Source organism: Dermacentor variabilis, chromosome 7, assembly GCF_050947875.1.
Source record: "Dermacentor variabilis isolate Ectoservices chromosome 7, ASM5094787v1, whole genome shotgun sequence".
Taxonomy (NCBI): Eukaryota; Metazoa; Arthropoda; class Arachnida; order Ixodida; family Ixodidae; genus Dermacentor; species Dermacentor variabilis.
The window spans coordinates 155,583,427-155,601,252 of record NC_134574.1 but is presented as its reverse complement, the minus strand read 5'-3'; the positions used below and the strand labels follow the sequence as shown (position 1 = coordinate 155,601,252).

The window sequence follows — 17,826 nt, the reverse complement described above, 5'->3', positions numbered from 1 at the left end:
CACCTGCCACTATCGAATCTAGGACCTTAAACTTGCAGAAACCAGAGCCCAAACTGTGCCTCCAGGACACTTGTGAAGTGGGAGCACCATGCGGTAGTCCTGTATTCTATGATGGGGCCATGGTTGCTGCGCACACACGAGTTAACCAGCCAGCACCAATGCAAAAAGTAGAGCCAGCAGCAGTCAAAGACAGGATAAGTAGAAGCTGTCGTTCTTGGAGGAAAGTAGCTTGTGTGACACTGTGAATGTCTTCTGAAAATACTACTACTATGTTAGAAGTACAAACTGTAAATGTAATAATGCAGTTAGCCATCTCCACCACTACTTCACGCTTCAGGTGGAACTGAAAACCTTCCTTTTTCTTTCATCCTGTACAAACAACCGTTGTTTACATATTTTTGTAGAGCAATTAAATGTTACCACCACTTTATTGCCTTTCCTGCATCACTTTTGATTAAATTATCTTTATGTTGTGATGTACTTGACTCCACCATATAACTTGATGTAACGGCTAGTTGGCATATACCTATGCATTATTAGCATCGCTCCGACTTACCATGCAGCTTGGAAAGTACATATTTTGACATACTTTTGTTAATTCCGTTTCTTTACATGTGCACTATATTTCACACTTTATCTTCAGGGGCATGGGCCATTAATTTCATATTTGATTTTGAAATCTCTCCTAATAGAATGCCTTAGTGCTTAAGGATACATGACATCGAAAAACTGTACCTATCAAGCCTTGGGGCACTTTTGTTGCACTTGTTCAGGTTGACGTCACAATTTAGTTGCGTGGAAGAATTCTGTGCTTCAGTGCACACTTTCGACTTGCTTTATTTTATTTTTTACTTGTTTAATGTTCATGTTGATTGCAGCATCAAGATAATGCTTTATGATAAACAGATGATCACTTTTACCCAATTATCATACAGTGCATGATGTGCCCTACTGAATCCAAAAGTGGTTCAATACTGTCGCCGATTCTATAGCGCAAGAGCCTAGTCCAATCGGAATGCGCACAAGACACGATTGGTGCTGTACGCAACCACCAGCGATTGCTCTGGATTCTGGAATATACAGCGGTACATGTATAGATTGTGGAAACAGTTGACCAGCGAGTTTAGATTCGACTACTGCTCGCTGCTATTATTGCAATTTGAGTGTTGCTCGCTCGTATTTCTGGGCACAAGTTTGCCCAATAAAGAGGTGCTTAACTCAGTCTTGTCAGTGCTGCATTTTTCGCCATCACAACAATGTGATAAAGTGAGTTCTCTTCAAAAAGATTGGAGCCACTTACCTTCTTCCTCCTCGTCTTCTTCTTCACTCTCGCTGACGTGCACAGACATCTGGTTGCCTGGTTCGGCAGTCCATTCAAAATAGATGCCAAAGCCCAGGTCATAGCTGTCTGTCGCGAACTCCCAGAAGAGACAGTTGCCGTTGGGATGCGTCGGCACACGCACGGTCACCACTTCGCCATGACCCACCTGCAGCACAGCAAGGGAGTATAGCCTGTCCCGTTTATGGGTTGTTTACGGAATCCTTAAAGATACGCAGATGTAGATGGCAGCAGCAGTGCTGGTAGACACATCCTGTGACCCTCTGTCTAACCACAATGCATTAGAAATATTTGTGTTCTATGAGTGTTCTTGCCAAAGAAAAAAATAAAAAGAAGGAAGGTACCATAACATACCAAGCAAGCAGCCACTAAAAATTATAAGACAATTGTGGAAAACTTGGGGAAGGGCGCTTACTACATCTGAGAGCAAACACCCCCAATTTAGCTAAAATAGGGGGCTGTGGGCACTTGATGTGTACTTTGCTTCTGTTCAAATGGCTCAAAAGTACAAGGCGGGCGCTTATTGTGGTATGAGCCAATGCTCGGTATTTTACAGTGTGCGTTAACGACTTGACATGAAAACTGTTTACAGCGCAAACACATGCAACCACAAAGCATAAGGGACAGGACACAAGCGCTGCAGCAAAATGCAGCACTGACAAGACTGAGTTAAGCACCTCTTTATTGGGCAAACTTGTGCCCAGAAATACGAGCGAGCAACACTCAAATTGCAATAATAGCAGCGAGCAGTAGTCGAATCTAAACTCGCTGGTCAACTGTTTCGTCCCTGTCCCTTATGCTTTGTGGTTGCATGTGTTTGCGCTGTAAACAGTTTTCATGTCAAGTATGCACCAACTCGCCCAGAAAGAAGTTTTAATGCGTTAACGACTGTTGCTACTGATGCCTTTGTATACACCAGCAGCTAAGCAGAACATGGACAGTGTGCTCTAGTTCAACTCGGTGTCACAAAATAACTCTATAAGCACTACTGCCCAAATCTGTTACGTTCCATCATTCCGTAAAATGGTGATACACATAAAGTCGAACTCGGATATATTGAACCTGAAGGATATCGCGAAATAGTTTGATGTATCAATAATTCATTATATAAAAAGAAAGTCTTACACAAAAAATTTTTGAGAGGATTTTACAGCTGTTCATTATACACAATAATTTGCTATACCCAAGTTCTATATATCTGGGTTCGACTGTACAAATAAGCTCGCTATTAAATAAACTGGCCAGCTACGTGAACCACTCCTGCCGTAAGGACAAGTGACAATCCTCACCTTTAGGATTCCGTTGCTGCCTTCCTTGCGGATGCCATCTTTGAACTCCTTTATGTCCTTGCGGGTCCACATCGACGCCGTTGCAATTGTCGGTAACGCTGCAGTAGCAGTAATAATGTGTGCTCCATTAATCAGCTGCAGTACAACTGATGGCACAAGTTCGGAGCCAATGAAATTAATTCAGCTTGAAATAAAAAATGGCCAGCTCAGTCAAGAGAAAGACCTTGATGTACTTGAGCAACCATTCACTGGGCAATACTGAGCAATACAAACTGAGCAATACACCACAGACCAGCTTATAATGTAAATAGGTGGAATCATTAATTTATGCACCACAACCAAAACAGCAATATTTCAAAGGCTGTGCACACATAGACCAACATGTAGACCAAGCAGCCGCCTTTGTTGGGAATCGAAGCACACGACCGGGATGTACCCTCACTTTCACTGGTGAGGTGGTTCCCCTGCTTTCCAAGCGCTATACAGCCGCTGCAGAGCATTTTGTGGACTCCGTGCCAAACCGCAACTTTGGCCGCCAACTCCCAACGAAACGGTGCTGGTTAGCCCTAACCAGTGGGAGTGCCAGGCAGCATATCATTGAGAGAAGCTCCTCCTTGATATACGTCTTTTCCCCGAATACGGATACACATCGATGTGGCACAAGATCATGCACACAGGCAGTAGCATGTGTGAAGTGGGGTTCGCGGGCGATCAGCCGGCAACTACAGCAAGTGCGCATAGAAATAGTTTCTGTGTGTGCATACTGGTAGGAACGGCAAAAGCTTGCGTGTGGACAATGTTTCGAACTTGTGAACTTGCAGGACAGAATTCAAAATGACAGCGTCTGAAGTCAAGGTCGCATGCATGATGTTTGTGCTTCACAAAGACTCGCACCGTGACGGGCGAATGCAAACGTGCTCGTGGCCTCAACCAATTTTTCCGTGGTCCTGAAGCTGTAAAAAACAAAAAATTGATTTTTACCCTCGAAATTCGTTTTTCTGGCCTGGCCGATCATTCAGACTATTATTGCGACCCCATCCATGTCGTAAAAAGAATCACTCGGCGACTGTATTTACTCTCTGCATACAAAGTGAACAGCTAAAGAGCGACAATGCACAGACATTCAATGCGGACCGTGTGCCGCTGACAAGCGGCCGGAGAAACAGGCTTTTCCGTTGCCTAGGCAACCCCCACACACATGGTGAGCCAGCACACTGCCGCTGTATTTTTTTTTTCCCCCTTTGTTCCTTGTTCGTTTGCTCCATGTCGCCTCCTTCGCAACACCCTGGTCGCTCTCCCCTCGGGCGGCGCACCTGGTTGAAGAGTGCGCTTGCTGCCTTCTCTTTGTCTGCAGGATTTTCCAGGGACCACATTATAACTGGTATTTCACCTTGCGTGTCCGCACTATAAGTGGTATGTGCATACTTGGAGCTCTATCAGAAGAAAAACCGGGAGTCTGAAAAGGCCGCATTACATCCGGTCCTGCAATATAAGCAGTTACGTTATAAGTGGTCTGAACTGTATCTCCAGCTAGCAGATTTTGAGAGGAGATATTAACTTTCAGTGCAATCTGCTTCCTTGTGCAGTCTACTCGCCAGAACTCACGTGTGCACCATTTGTCTCTCGTGATGATTTCCTTGACACAACGGCGGTCTCTAAGCACTTATGTGCCTGCACCGATGAAAGGAAATATCAACCATGCCTCGCACTGCCACCAGCATGTTTTAATGTGATCTGCTTTCAACACTACTACATACACCAAGCAAGGTTTAGTACGCAAGTAAAGTCAAATCTACGACTCAGCAGCCACTGAACATAATGCCTTTTGTATCCGCATAAACCGTACCAGCTTATTGCGTACGTATCAGTTAGCACGTAGTCCTTTCACTTTTCGTCGCGCAATCACGGCAGTGCGTCGTCCCCATTGGGCAAACTGGCAGAACAAGCTTCAGAGATCGGAACAAAGGCTTGCACGCGCCCTATGCATTTGCACGTGAAGCCACATCAACATAATTTTGACGCCGTGCCAGAGAGCATTGTGGCCATGGTTGTGGCATCATGCAAGCTAATGGCGTCTTTCACTGGTCGATTCGGAGCAAGATTTCTTGCTCCATTACAACGAATCCAAATTTCACTGGTCGATCTAAAGCGGGTTCGCGCTTTCCGCTGGTTGTTTTGGATCAACTCGCTCCGCACCTGATCGCTCTCACTTGCTCCGCAACCGAGATGCGGATTCGGGCGGAAATAGCTCGCGTCACTTCCGTCTTCAAGCGAAATTGGTACTTGGTTGGTATGCACAACATTGTGCTGCTTTGCAAAAGGCTGCATTCGGTGCTGCTGCAGAGCTCACGTTTAGCGATGAGAGCTTGGACGACAGCGATTACGTGGCGACAAAGGTGCTGTAGGAAGCCTTCTATGCATGTTGTCCATGCACAATCCTTGCGGGCGCGACATGGAAATGATGGACTCTGCAACTGCCACAGTCAAATTACGCATGGGGGACGGGACTTCGGTTGCCATGGAAACGTACAGAGCAGCAGTTGGGCATGGTTTCCGGAACCTGTTTGCATCCCGTGTATGCAGACTTCCTGTGTGATCCCCCCGCGAAGCGTTTTTGCACTCCGCTGGCCGATTTGGATTTGTGAAGCCCGAGCGTTCGCTCTAGGATTTCGGCAGCCACTCCAGATCGACCAGTGAAAAACGCCATAAGACTCGCATCATGCCAAAGCTCGGATAAAAACACTGGGTGCCCAGCACAGAAGAAAAATTAGACATCGTTCTACTATCGAACGTGGGACGAAGAAATCGGCACTGGCACGCGACGGGGATCTACCGTTGACTACGGTGAGTGGCATTTGGAATGCAAAGTTGCTCGGCAGCGTCACTGCGACAGCGAAAAGATGTTGGCTACGAGGTTTGACTTTTCGTCATCGTTCCCTCTGTTGTTGCCAAGTGTCACCTAACAACAGTGATGAGGATGACATGGAAAGCAACAGCACGGGCAATTCAGACACGACAGTGGCAGAAGCTATGCATTACGTCAGCCTCATGAATGCAATCGTTGCAACAAGAACAGCACCCCGCAATGAAAAAGGCGCCCCGTGACCTCTACAGCGCTACCACACCCGTGCACGGAGAATATGCAACTCAAACGAGGAATCTGTTATGCGAGTGTTTACCGAGAAGAGGGGACTGGCTGAATAGCTGGCTCGGAGCTTTGAGTTTGAGGCCGTTGTCATCGCTGCTAAACCGCCGCGGCATGGAACGAAAATAAGACTTGTCGCACGAAGTGAATAAATACCGCACGTTTTTGCACTTTCATCGCACTATCTCAGAGTTCTGTTCTTGGCAGGTAAGAGGGCAATTTCATGCTATTTTGGTTAAGCAGTACTACCGTTTAGTACGTACTTTTTCCAAGCTCTGACCAACTACAGTTTAACGATGTTTCACTATACACTACACCAAGTATAGTACACCAATATTCTTACTTAAGCACGGTAAATTTAGCAGATAGCCTATAGTAACATTTTTGATCCAATGGAATGAGTTTTCAGTTGTAGAATTAACTAAATAAAGTTAAGTTTCAACATAACAATTTTTATTATTTTTTTAAAATATAAATGCACTCTCCATGGCCAGAAGTAAGCTGAACAAATTTTTCTAATTTCTCTCAATGTCGAACTGTTTTCAGGCATTACCGGGCTAATTGCTATCGCAGTGAAAGAAATGCTTTCTTTTAGACACCAAATGCAAAATACAAAGCCCAACACACACCTTGCCCACCTTCCTCGGTGGACTCCTCATCAGCCGAGCTGTCTCCCTCTTCACCCTTGGTGTCGCCCTCACCCCCGTTAGCCACCACCGGCTGTGGATCTGCTGGCGGTCGACCGTCGGCCGTGTCGCCCCCATCAGCCATCGCTGTCTGCTGCTGCTGCTGCTGATTGAGCACCTGCTGCATGTACTGGTGATAGTGCTGCTCCTGTAGCTGCCGGATCAGCACACCTTGCTGCAAGAAAGAGGGAGTACACATTAGAACAACAGACTCAACTGCACCCACAGTTTCTAAACGAGAGCATTTGCCCAATATATTCTAGAACACCAACACAACAACGTATATTTGCAACAAAAATGTTTTTGCAAGGAGGGCCAGGGGAAAAGTAGTGCAGGCAGCTCAAGAGATTGTGGCCTATGCCTGTACGCACAGGATAAACAGCAATGGCTGCGATATAACAGGTGCAGTTATACAAAACTGAAATACTACAAGAAAACAATAAAGTACACGAAAACATTATAAACTGCGGTATGTGTGTTTAGAGGAAAGTTTAAATTTGGGAATTACATATCTGTTTCATAGCTCTGTGAAGAAAACAGTACTATTAGAATCAATGATTTTGTTCCCAGAAAATTTAAGTTTACCAACAGAACATCTGTCTGCCGCGGCTTGTACAGCATCTATTTACATGCCATTGTTCCGTATGTCAAGCAGTGTAACACACTGTAAATTTGTTCGTAAGCTTGCTATAGTGTTTGGTGCATTATCATTTTTAGCTATTCAATTTTATATTGGTGGTAGAGTTAATAATTAAAACACTGATTGGATGGGAACAGTGTTATGTTTTTTGGAATCGGTGGTACTGATTTCAAAATTGTTTGGAATACTGTTTGGTGCATTATCAATTTTAGCTATCCAACTTTATATTGGTGGTAGAGTTAATAATTAAAACACTGATATGATGGGAACAGTGTTATGTTTTTTGGAATCGGTGGTACTGATTCCAGAAATGTTTGGAATACTGTTTAGTGCATTATCAATTTTAGCTATCCAACTTTATATTGGTGGTAGAGTTAATAATTAAAACACTGATTGAATGGAAACAGTGTTATGTTTTCTGGAATCAGTGGTACGAGGATGGTACAGAACCTTGCAAACAATACCTACAAGGGCAAATTAGAAAGTCTTTGTCCCTAGTGTTTTTTTTTTTGTTTTTTTAAAGCCAATTGATGGCTGCAAATGCGAAACATATCCATTCCCAGCGGTGGACCCTTCTTGTACCAGCCTGGCCTTATCTGCCGGTAGCTCAACGGCACGGCACTGCTGTCAGTTGTTGAAGATGGCAGTTGTGCTTCATATGGTCCACGGCGTACAAGCAACGAATTGTGATTCATTTTCTATGGAGCAAGGGACGAACACCCACAGAAATCCACAGGGAAATTCAGCCCACGTATGGGGAAAGGTGTATACGTCCGCTGAAGAAGTTTCTGGCAGGTCAGTGATTCAGTGCAACGATGAAGCCAAGACAGCAGCGTGACGGTGGTTCCACGGTCAGCCGGACGAATTGTACCTCAGGGGCATCTCAATTTACTACTGCAACGGGACCAATATCTAAATCGGTGTGGTGGCTACGTGGAAAAATAGCGTAAGGTACGTAGAATGAGACATGTGTTAGTAATTACCTGTATGTACCTTATTTTGGCTAATAAAAAATAGCGGCAAAGGCTTCCTGATTCACCCTCTAAGAATTTTATTTTGAAGGACTTTCAGCTTATTTATTTATTCTGTTGTAGTAGGTGCTCGTACAGGAATTCCATTACTTAACGTAAGTTTACAGATCCGTAACTCTGCACCAAAAACAGACATCACAGTTCTGTAAAGTGCATCTGTTGGACCACCTCAAGCAGATAAATTTGATAAATGAGTTTACAGCTTACACAAAACTATTATTATGCTTACGAAGGTTTAGCAAAAAGCCAACTCACAAATTAGTGACACTGTATTTACACGAATATAATGCGATATATTTCCAAATTCCTGGCTTCAGAACACTCCTCAGGTGTATTCGGATTCCATAACACAAATATAACAAGATTCTTTTTTTTATGTCCCCTGCTCGCCACGCTGCGTCGTGCTTTCCATGCCCACTGCCGCTTCGACTCAAGCGAAGTGGCAGCAGGCACACATTCATCACTGTCAGCGAGAATGGCGTCGTTCCACGGTATTTTAGCTGAAAGTAATAAATATGTCGGCATTTGCCCTCTGACATTATTTTGCGACTGCACTTCACAGTAATGATGAATAAAGCCCTGCGACCATCCGCTATTTAGCGTTGTTTCCTGTTCCTATAGTATTAAGTCCTGTTTGCATAGTAATTTTACTAATATATATATACATTTAATCAATTTCTCAGACCGAAAGCTCCCTTGCATTATATTCGCAGTCACGTTATTTACATACAAATACGGTATACTTTAGAGTCATGCCATAGCGCACAATCAAAACAAGAAATAAACACGTGGCAATACATATCTTTTCCTCCACCCTGCCCCGCTTTGTATGTTCTAATAGGTGCAATTACAGACCTGTGATATTACAGACCAAGTTACAGGGTAGTAAAATTGATGTCTTTTTTTTTTATTTTCAGTATTCAAACTACTTTTCCTTCTCCTTCCCCACTTCCTTCTCCACTTCCCTCCTCATGCTTTCACTGTACCTCACGCCTCCGCTGTGCTCTGCATTCGCTCTCTTTTTTCATCCTTCGGTGGACTCGTTCGTTCTGCCAGTTATGCTGATGCTGTGGCCAACACTCAATGCAGGAACATCACTGATGGCGTAAATAAAACACCTCTTCCTAAAGTCTGCAGGTTATTACTTTTCCTTTTAAATGCAATAAACCTCACTGAATTAGGTATCATGTATGTCGTGCAAAGCTATTTTTCTGTTTGCAGGTATTTAAGCAGGAGCCCTCGAGGTAAAGTGTCCCTCATAATGGCCACACTTTACCCCAGATGATGGCCCAGTTGTTTACACTGCAGCAGCAATGCTAACACACAATGCAAATGAAGCACGCTATACCGCAGCAGAGTGCACCCAGTTCTGCATATGCATCATGGCTCATAAATGACCGCACTGACCTGTTCAGGGTTGCCAGGAAACTGCTGCTCAGCATAGGCCTTGAACTGGTGATAGGTTTGCCGGTTGAGTGCCTCCTGTATTAGCCGTCTGCAGCAAAACACAAGGAAACACTTCTGATAACAGTAGTGTCCGATACTAAAATAGCTTTGTTATAATTTATATTCATTATAAAAATATATTTGTTGCATCTTGGTATTTATGAGAAATGTTGTAGATTTACTTTGTTACATCCAATTATTTGTTACATTTGAATTCGTTCAATTATGCTGTTATGCTCATTACAGGATGTCACTTAATCCTGAAAACACAGGATGAGAAAAAGTGCATGCACACTCCGAGAAGAAGCCTACAGAAGAAAGGATCATGCTTACATAAAGAAATAACTAAACTGAGAAAACTGGCAACCAAAATGCAAGTGTGTAAAACTGCAGGCGAACAAGAAATTTACCAGAAAGACAACATTTATTTATTTATTTATTTATTTATTTATTTATTTATTTATTTATTTACGCATTACTGGTAGCCTTAAGAAAGACTGTAAGCAGGAGGGAGGTACAAAAGAACAAGACTACATAATGAACGAGAAGAAAGAAAACAGAAGGGCTCGATTTTGTTAAAATTAAATGTTAAAGGAAAGCATGGGGTAATTTGTTGTGAAACCGAAATGCAGAATATAATGAAGAAAAGGGAAGTAAAAGCAGACAAAAAGATAACTTGTCACCGGTAGGGACAGAACCCACCACCTTCGTATTACATGACACTTAATTGGAAAAACATGAGATTACAAGAAAGAGAAACACGTCACATCGTCAACCCGAAGTTGAACATCATTAGGCAAGCAACGCACACTTTACGAATTTTTTTATAATGTACATTTGTTACGTGCATACAACATAACACTGCGTCATGTAAATCTGAACGTAATGTACCATTAAAAAAAAATGCTCCGTGGTGATCACCCCAACAAAAGAACTTCACATCACCGACCTTACAAAAAACAAGTAAGGTTTGCCTGAAATGTGCTTTCAACACTGCTAGAAAACTAACAAAAACACTACTCGTCTATCTAATAATTATTTAATACTACAAATCAATTTAATGGCATTTTTATTCACATGTTTATGTGCAAACAAATTACTATGTATGCATATACTATTAGAAAAAGATTAGCGCAGCGGCAAGCTTAGAGTATTATCAAAGACCTAAAGTGTCACACGGGAAACCAATGAGATCTCTTGCCGGAGCCACGTATCGCTCACCCATTCTAAGCAGAATGGGCAGGGGCAACAGATGTTCACGGAAAGTGCACGGAAAGCCGTCGCCTTGGTCGGTAAGGATGCGAGATCCTTCAAATTCATTTTAAACGGTCTGCGTTTGCGCAGATCATTTACAAATTGGCCCTTAATGTGCACAAGGCCCTCCCCAACCAAGTTAGTGTGTTCGTGCAAAAACGCGAAAAAAAAACTCCTTCAGGGTCCCTTTAAACTTGTTAAAAAAGAACTACACAACCAGTGCGGACGTTAACGGCACAACACACAGCGATCCCCTCAGAGCGAAAACGGAAATGCGCGACAACACACAACTATAGTAGGACACGGCGCCTGCCGGCTTATTCCGCACTTTTCACCGCTTGAAAAGTTGGCGCCGCGCAACGGGCAGACGACAGGAATCGCGCATCGAGTCTGCGCCATTGCAAAGCGCCGAGCGAGTCAATACATACAACGCGGGCGCAAGCCGTTCCAGCCGGATCGATCGGACCCAGCCGCGTCTCAGCTTACGGCGCACCGGACCAGAGGCGCAAAACACGGGACTCTCGGCCGCGAAAAGCGGCGGAGTCGAGCGTTCGCGTGGCGGAACGCCCCGGCAATTTTCGAGGCGTCAAGCGAAGGCGGCCGATGCTAAACGGCAACTACCTATGTGACGACTCGCAAAATGCAACTGTCAGCAGAGCGCTGCGCTGCAGGACACCGGAGTGTGGCGGCAAAGCCCACCCTTCGCTTCCTGCGCGTAAACGTTTCGCGGCGCGCTCGGGTCACTTGGCTACGAATGGTTGCCCGCACCTTTACATCAAATCGATCGGCCTGCGCGAGAGACGTGACAAGGGTCGCGGCTACGTCTAGTGCAGACGATGAGGGACGCACCTGTAGAAAACGCGACCATCCGGTCCCGTACGGTGATCAGGCTCGGACACTAGATCGAAGCGGGACGAAGCGCTGCGCTCGATGCGAGCTAGGCTCCCTACGCGAGCGACAAAACCGCCTCTGGCGGCGCCGAAGCGCGTCTCTCCGCAACGATTTTCGTTTGGCGCGCCAAACTAGTCGAAAGCGACACATCTGGCTCCAAAGTGCGCGCCTGCCACTGGGCGGCGCTGTCGCGGGCGACAAAGAACGTCAAGCGGAAAATCAGAGAGGCCGAAATAATCTCATTGGTGGCGGCAATGGAAAAGAACCTGCCATGAGTAACTATTTATGAGGAAAAAAAACAAAATGAGGAAAGAAACAATTTATGATTACTCAAAGGGAAGCTCATTACTTTTCAAAGCGAGATTGGGATGCCTTAGAACACGCACCTATAAAGCAAGATATAAGAAGGAAGAAGAAGCAAGTGCTTGCTGCGGTAAAGCTAGGGAAACTTTGGAGCATGCTTTATCAGAATGTGAAGACGTCTACACAGCAGTCGATTTAGGCATCACTGGCCTCCTTGAAGCCCTTGAGTTCAGCAAGAGCAGGGGAAAAGTAAACACGTCCGCAATAGAGATTAGTAAGAGGCGACTGGAAGATTGGTGGAAGAAAAGTAGGGAAACGACAAAAAACGAAGACGTACAAAAACAAAGTTCGCAATAGGGCATCAGAAAATGTGGTCGTGGGAGTTCATAGTGTTTTTTTTCCTTCTTTAACTTGGGTAGGACATTAGGCAGTATAATAGCAAAAGCTTGGTGGCACAACCCACCACCCCCGTTCCAAAGGGGACACTCATAACATTGCTCAAACCAGTTGGAAATTTCCAAGTGAAACGACTTGGATATATCTAATTGTGTTTTAGGACAACCATCGGAAAAATCCAACAGGTCCAATTGGGCCAACTGGTCTTTTGAACACAATTGGACCCAATTGGTCTCTGGAATTGAACTCTTTGTGGCCAACATGAAAAACAAATAAAAGAAAAAAAAACTAAATGGGCCCAGACTTTGCTGTGAAATGGATATACTTGAAAGTCCTTTCAAGAAGCAAACTCGTGCATGAACAAACCACAGCAATTCTCTTCACTGATGTACCCAACGTTCACGTACCACTTCACTATGGTAGATACATGTCAGGTGCTATATATGTGAAGTAGGGCATGTCGTTGGGCTAGTCGGTTCAGATTCAGCAAAATTTAAATTGCACAAAGAAGACAGGACATGAACAGAAATATAGTTGCACACACAAAATGCAGTGCGTGTGCATCTATGTTTCTCTTCACATCCCGTCTTCGTCGCGCAGTATAAAATTTTGCTGAAGCTATATATGTAAGCGAAATTTGGTTGACCAATGTGGTGCCAGTGGTTCATGAGAAATTGGTGAAATCTCAAGACAGATTTTTAACTTGACAGAAAGCTAGATGCTTCTCTCAGTTACCCCAAAATACCTTTTACTTGAAAATTAAAATTATAAATGTGCTATTATTATTATCAACTATTATGTTGTTTCACGAGATTACTCATGTGGTGACTTCTAATTGGGCCCAGTTGAGACCAATTGGCTTGCCAAGTTCCAGTGATATCCAACTGGGACCAACTGAACTTCTTATGATGCCCAAGTGGAACCAACTGGATTTCCCATGAAGACCTATTGGAACTTGGGCCTCCGACGATGTCCAATTGGTGTCAGTTGGTTCCCATTATAAAATCCAAACAGAACTCCTTTTTTTTTTTTTTTTTACTGGCGGTAGGGAACATCCACCTTCCAAATACAGTAGGATTCAAAGCTGGTGGCAGTGTTAACTAGACAGCGGTCAAGGTAAGCTAGATAATGGTCGGGAAGAGAAAGGAGCCAAAGTGTTGTAGACCTAAGTAACAGCATAATAAAAAGATAGTTTTTAGTGTAGAGAATATAAAAAGAAGAGATAGACAAAAATTTAGGCTGCAATAGATATAGTAAAACCTGTTTAGCTCAGCAAGCTGCGCGACTATTCATTGCCGCCCTGTTTCAAAGGAGATGCCAGAAACCATCGATCAGTGGTGGAATAGTCATTTTACCTTTTAACGCAGCGACAGGCATTTTTGGCAGTGTCCTACATCTATATACCGTATAGTCACAATTTTAACTGAAATAGCCAATAAGTGGAGCCCACTTTATGCACATCAATGAGGCATTTGGGATAAAAAAAAGTTGTCAAGCTAGTATGATTAATTTCTTTTAGAATGGCGTCCTTGTACATCTATTGCGATATAAAACCGCTTCTATCATTCAGACTCATAAGAGGTGTTGGCATTCAGCACGCTTCAAATAAGCAAGAAAAAGAAAGTTCTTGGAAGTAGGGCATGTAAACAAGACCATATCCTACAACCAAACCGAGACAAAGGTAAAGACATGCACATGGTTCTTATAATGTGCTCAATACCTCAGTAAAGACGGACAATGAGCCCAACTCATCCGGTACTGTTGTATTTTTTCTGCAGCATCTCAATAAGATTTGTGCTCCGCTACTGCTCTGTGCTTGTTGTACACAACCCGAGATGATGCAAGCAGCCTGGTGATGAGTGATGTTGTGAACACAGACCCATTTTGTTTTGTTGTTGTGTCGCCAGCTGCTCTAAAGCGTAGATTGCTGTAGCATACTCTGTAGGACAAGCGACCACTACAACTCATGTTGAAAAGAAACAGCGGCAATTCAGAGAGCCCAACTTTTTTAACTGAGAACAATTTTGCAATGCAGTGTGTCGTGCTGAAACATTGTAAATAAGGAAAGTAAGAGTGTGCTATGAAATCTACCAGTGCGCAGTTTAGCCCACCTTCACTACAGTGCAAAAAAAATATTTTCTAGTAAAATTTCTTTTTCAGGCACAAAATTCTCACTAGGTCTTGCGTAATACCATCTACAGAATAAGTTGCAGGCTGGAAAAAAAACAATTCTGTTTTTTTTTGCGAGCTTTTTCCTTTTTCTATCGTCCTTTTTTATCGTCTGAAAGGGTTATGCACTCACTTTTGCTCGAGCTGTCTTTGCCGCTCCTGTTCTTGTCTGGAAACTTCTTCTTCTAACCTCTGCCTTTCCCTTTCTTCTTCTTGCTCTCTCCTCCTTTCCTCCTCTTCTTCCTGCCTAGAAGATGAATTACAAACCTTAAAGAACTGCAACACATTAGCCGGACATGACATGCACTTTCGACACGACACGCGCAACACGCTGTCACAAAACACAGCAAGTGCATCAACTGTTAACATGGTGCTGATAGCCCTGACCAAAGTTCACGCCCCCTAAAATTACAGAACGAGTTATAAATTTCATTTCCCCTATGGGTGCTGTGTGCATGCCTAAACAGAGTATCAAAAACAAATTCACTGACAAAAATAATTCTAGTGTGTTGCATACATCTTGAAACACTTCAAATTAGAAATGTGCTGCAAGTTTGACTAATATATGTAATGTGTTTTAGTAAAACTAGTTGGAAGACAGAAAGCTGGGTGTTTGTTCTCAGTGTCAGCATGTCGTCATGTAGTGGCTTCACTTTTTCACTGTTTTTCACGTTTTCTACCAAGCACATATTTCAAGTGCTTGGACAGGTGCTTTCCGAGTATGTTAGACATGACATAATTTATGTTCTCATATGGCAGAAGGTAGAACAAGGTAGAACTAAATTTTCACTAGTGAGTTATCACACCTGGTTTAACACCAGCTGGTGTGAGAGTGCATAGCTACATTTAAGATGTGCCTAGTCTCCCTGCTGCATGCTTAGGCAGCACAGTCAGGAGCATGATCTATAGCACCAGACCAAGTAACAAGAGGGGACATTACACAATTTGGCATACACTATGAATGTTTCATGTGCATGGTCTTCACAACTCAGCTATAGTCATTTCACCATTCTGCTTACCAGTGCATCCGAACTGTATGCAACGCAAAATCAATCTGTTGCCAATGGTAACAAGCTCTGCGCAGGAATCTGGGGTGTGTTGCATGCAATGTGCATGCAGTGATTGGCAGAACAATGACGCAGCCACAGCAGAGTTCCAAACCTCATGCACACAAAGCATTCAAAGTACAGAGATGGTGCAATTTCTGCTTCTGTTTTGCACTGTGGCATTGCAAACAATACTTCTGACTGTGAAATCAGCTGCCCATAAATAAATTGTGGTGTCTAACATCCCAAAACTGCATAGTGAGGAACGCCAGAGTGGGGGGGTCCAAAGTAATTTTGACCAGCTGGAATTTTTTAACATGCACCTAAATCCAACTGCATAAGCATCTTTGCACTTTGTCCCCATCAAAGAAAGCAGCTGTCAAAGCATGCAGCTCTGTAAGCTGAGAGAAGACAAGACACCTTGTAAATGTAGACCTTTGCACTAACACTGCGAGGCTCTTGCACAAGCAGTTATCGCTAGATACTGCTCGTGCAGTTTAGGACATGTTGCTCTCCTGTTCTACAAAAGCATCATTCCACCTGTGCTTGAAGACTATAACATTTTCTTCGGCCAACATCCTAGTTGAACCTCCTTTAAACAGATGGCTGGTGCCACTACATTCGGACCTCTTCATGAACACAAGAGTCTACATGCATATGGTGACGTGCTGTTCTCGTTTCATTACTGTCATCGTCATAGTGCACCGGGTAACTGAAAGAAGTACATTATCATTTGCAAGCTCCTCAGTTCACCAGATGTGCTGCTGTGAATGTCATTACATGCCCTTACCAAATAATGTAAATATAAATGTTTTCTTCCAATAGATCCACTAAAACACTATTCCCTTTTTCAAATATGAGAAAATATTCTGTGTACAGCTCAATAGTTGAATGCATTCGGTTAGGGAATTTCCCCATTCGGCCACCCTTTGCAATAAAATTCAATGAAACCTGCTTCTCGAGTAATATGCACCAAAATTGCAATTTAAATATCTCTGAGGCATACATGACTTTCATATTCTCCATTTCTTTAATTGGCATCAGTGAAAATAGGTCCGATAAGTTCACCTTTTACGCTCTTTCTCTTCCATATCTGCCTTGTGTGCTTCAATGAATGGTCGGAATAGGGGGCATTTAAGGTTGAGCAACTCAATGAACTTCTTCATGGCTGTCTCACGGTCTGTGTCTCCTAATGAAGTCCAGGCTTGCCTGTTAAGGAAACAAGCAATGCATGTCAGTCAAATAAAGATAAAGCAAAACTGACTGAGTCCAAGCCTTTCAATACACACCTCCTGTCCCTTCCTACGACGTCGAGGTAGCCAAGAGGTTTACATCTCTCTGGGTTGTACTTTCCATGTGTTACTTGGAGTGTGTAGGCTACAAGATTCACCTTGTCTTCGTAAGAAATGTGGAAGGCTTTTCCTTCATGTTCTGTACGAGTTGGAAAAGTTAAAAAAAGGGGAAAAGAATGCTGATCAGAGAAAAAGAGTGCATGGCAAGCCGACAATGTAATAAAACACAGGTCCAGTTGAGTCGGACGTAGGCAACCAATTATCGGTGATTATCTCCTAAGGATTCATGATCTTGTGCAGATTAGGGTGGTTCAAAATACATTTGCAGCTACGTTCGCGTCAAATCTAATTGCTGTTGTAATAGTATTTCTTGTCACAGGCCAGTCTACGTAATCACACACACGTTATTTACATTTACAGCGCGATTAAAAATAAGGGATGATTCTCGCATAATTTTTTTCCCCCTTCAATGATTTCACATGGCTCACACGACCTTTTCTTTAGCGTGTGCGCTCAGTGATGTGGTGGGAGCTTGGTCGCTCAGATTGCGGCAAGCCGTACCCCTTTCACGCGTTGTCATGAACAGACGACACGCGTGTACCATTAGAATCAAGAACAACATGGTTTAGAGTAAAAACGCAAAAACAATCAGCGGAAGTAAGACAGCGCGACAGCAGAGACGGCGCTTACCCTTGAAAAACGCAGTGGCCATTTTGTACAGTTGATCGAGTGTGAATCCCCAGGTGACAGTACAGGCATCCTGCTCAGTGGTGACCTGTGATTGTGGAAGACTACTGATTTTGGACCCTGTTTCTTCGCAGCCGGGACCTCGGACCGGCCCATTGCTGGCGTTCGCCATTGCTGCAACGCTGGCAGCGAGTACTGGGGCGCCAACGGCG

General features: G+C 43.7%; 1 protein-coding gene across 1 annotated transcript in view; it reads right to left on the bottom strand.

Moving 5' to 3' along the window:
- Window positions 1-17,817, bottom strand: part of LOC142588235 (Golgi resident protein GCP60) — a 26,041-nt gene extending 8,224 nt beyond the window's left edge. The window contains exons 1-8 of the mRNA XM_075699798.1: window positions 17,618-17,817; window positions 16,925-17,066; window positions 16,704-16,844; window positions 14,723-14,836; window positions 9,538-9,625; window positions 6,403-6,634; window positions 2,629-2,726; window positions 1,301-1,487 (exon numbers count right to left, since the gene is read on the bottom strand). Of these exons, the coding sequence (XP_075555913.1) occupies window positions 1,301-1,487; window positions 2,629-2,726; window positions 6,403-6,634; window positions 9,538-9,625; window positions 14,723-14,836; window positions 16,704-16,844; window positions 16,925-17,066; window positions 17,618-17,786 (1,171 nt within the window). The 5' untranslated portion in view covers window positions 17,787-17,817. The remainder of the gene's footprint in view (window positions 1-1,300; window positions 1,488-2,628; window positions 2,727-6,402; window positions 6,635-9,537; window positions 9,626-14,722; window positions 14,837-16,703; window positions 16,845-16,924; window positions 17,067-17,617) is intronic.
- Window positions 17,818-17,826: the final 9 nt, after the last annotated feature.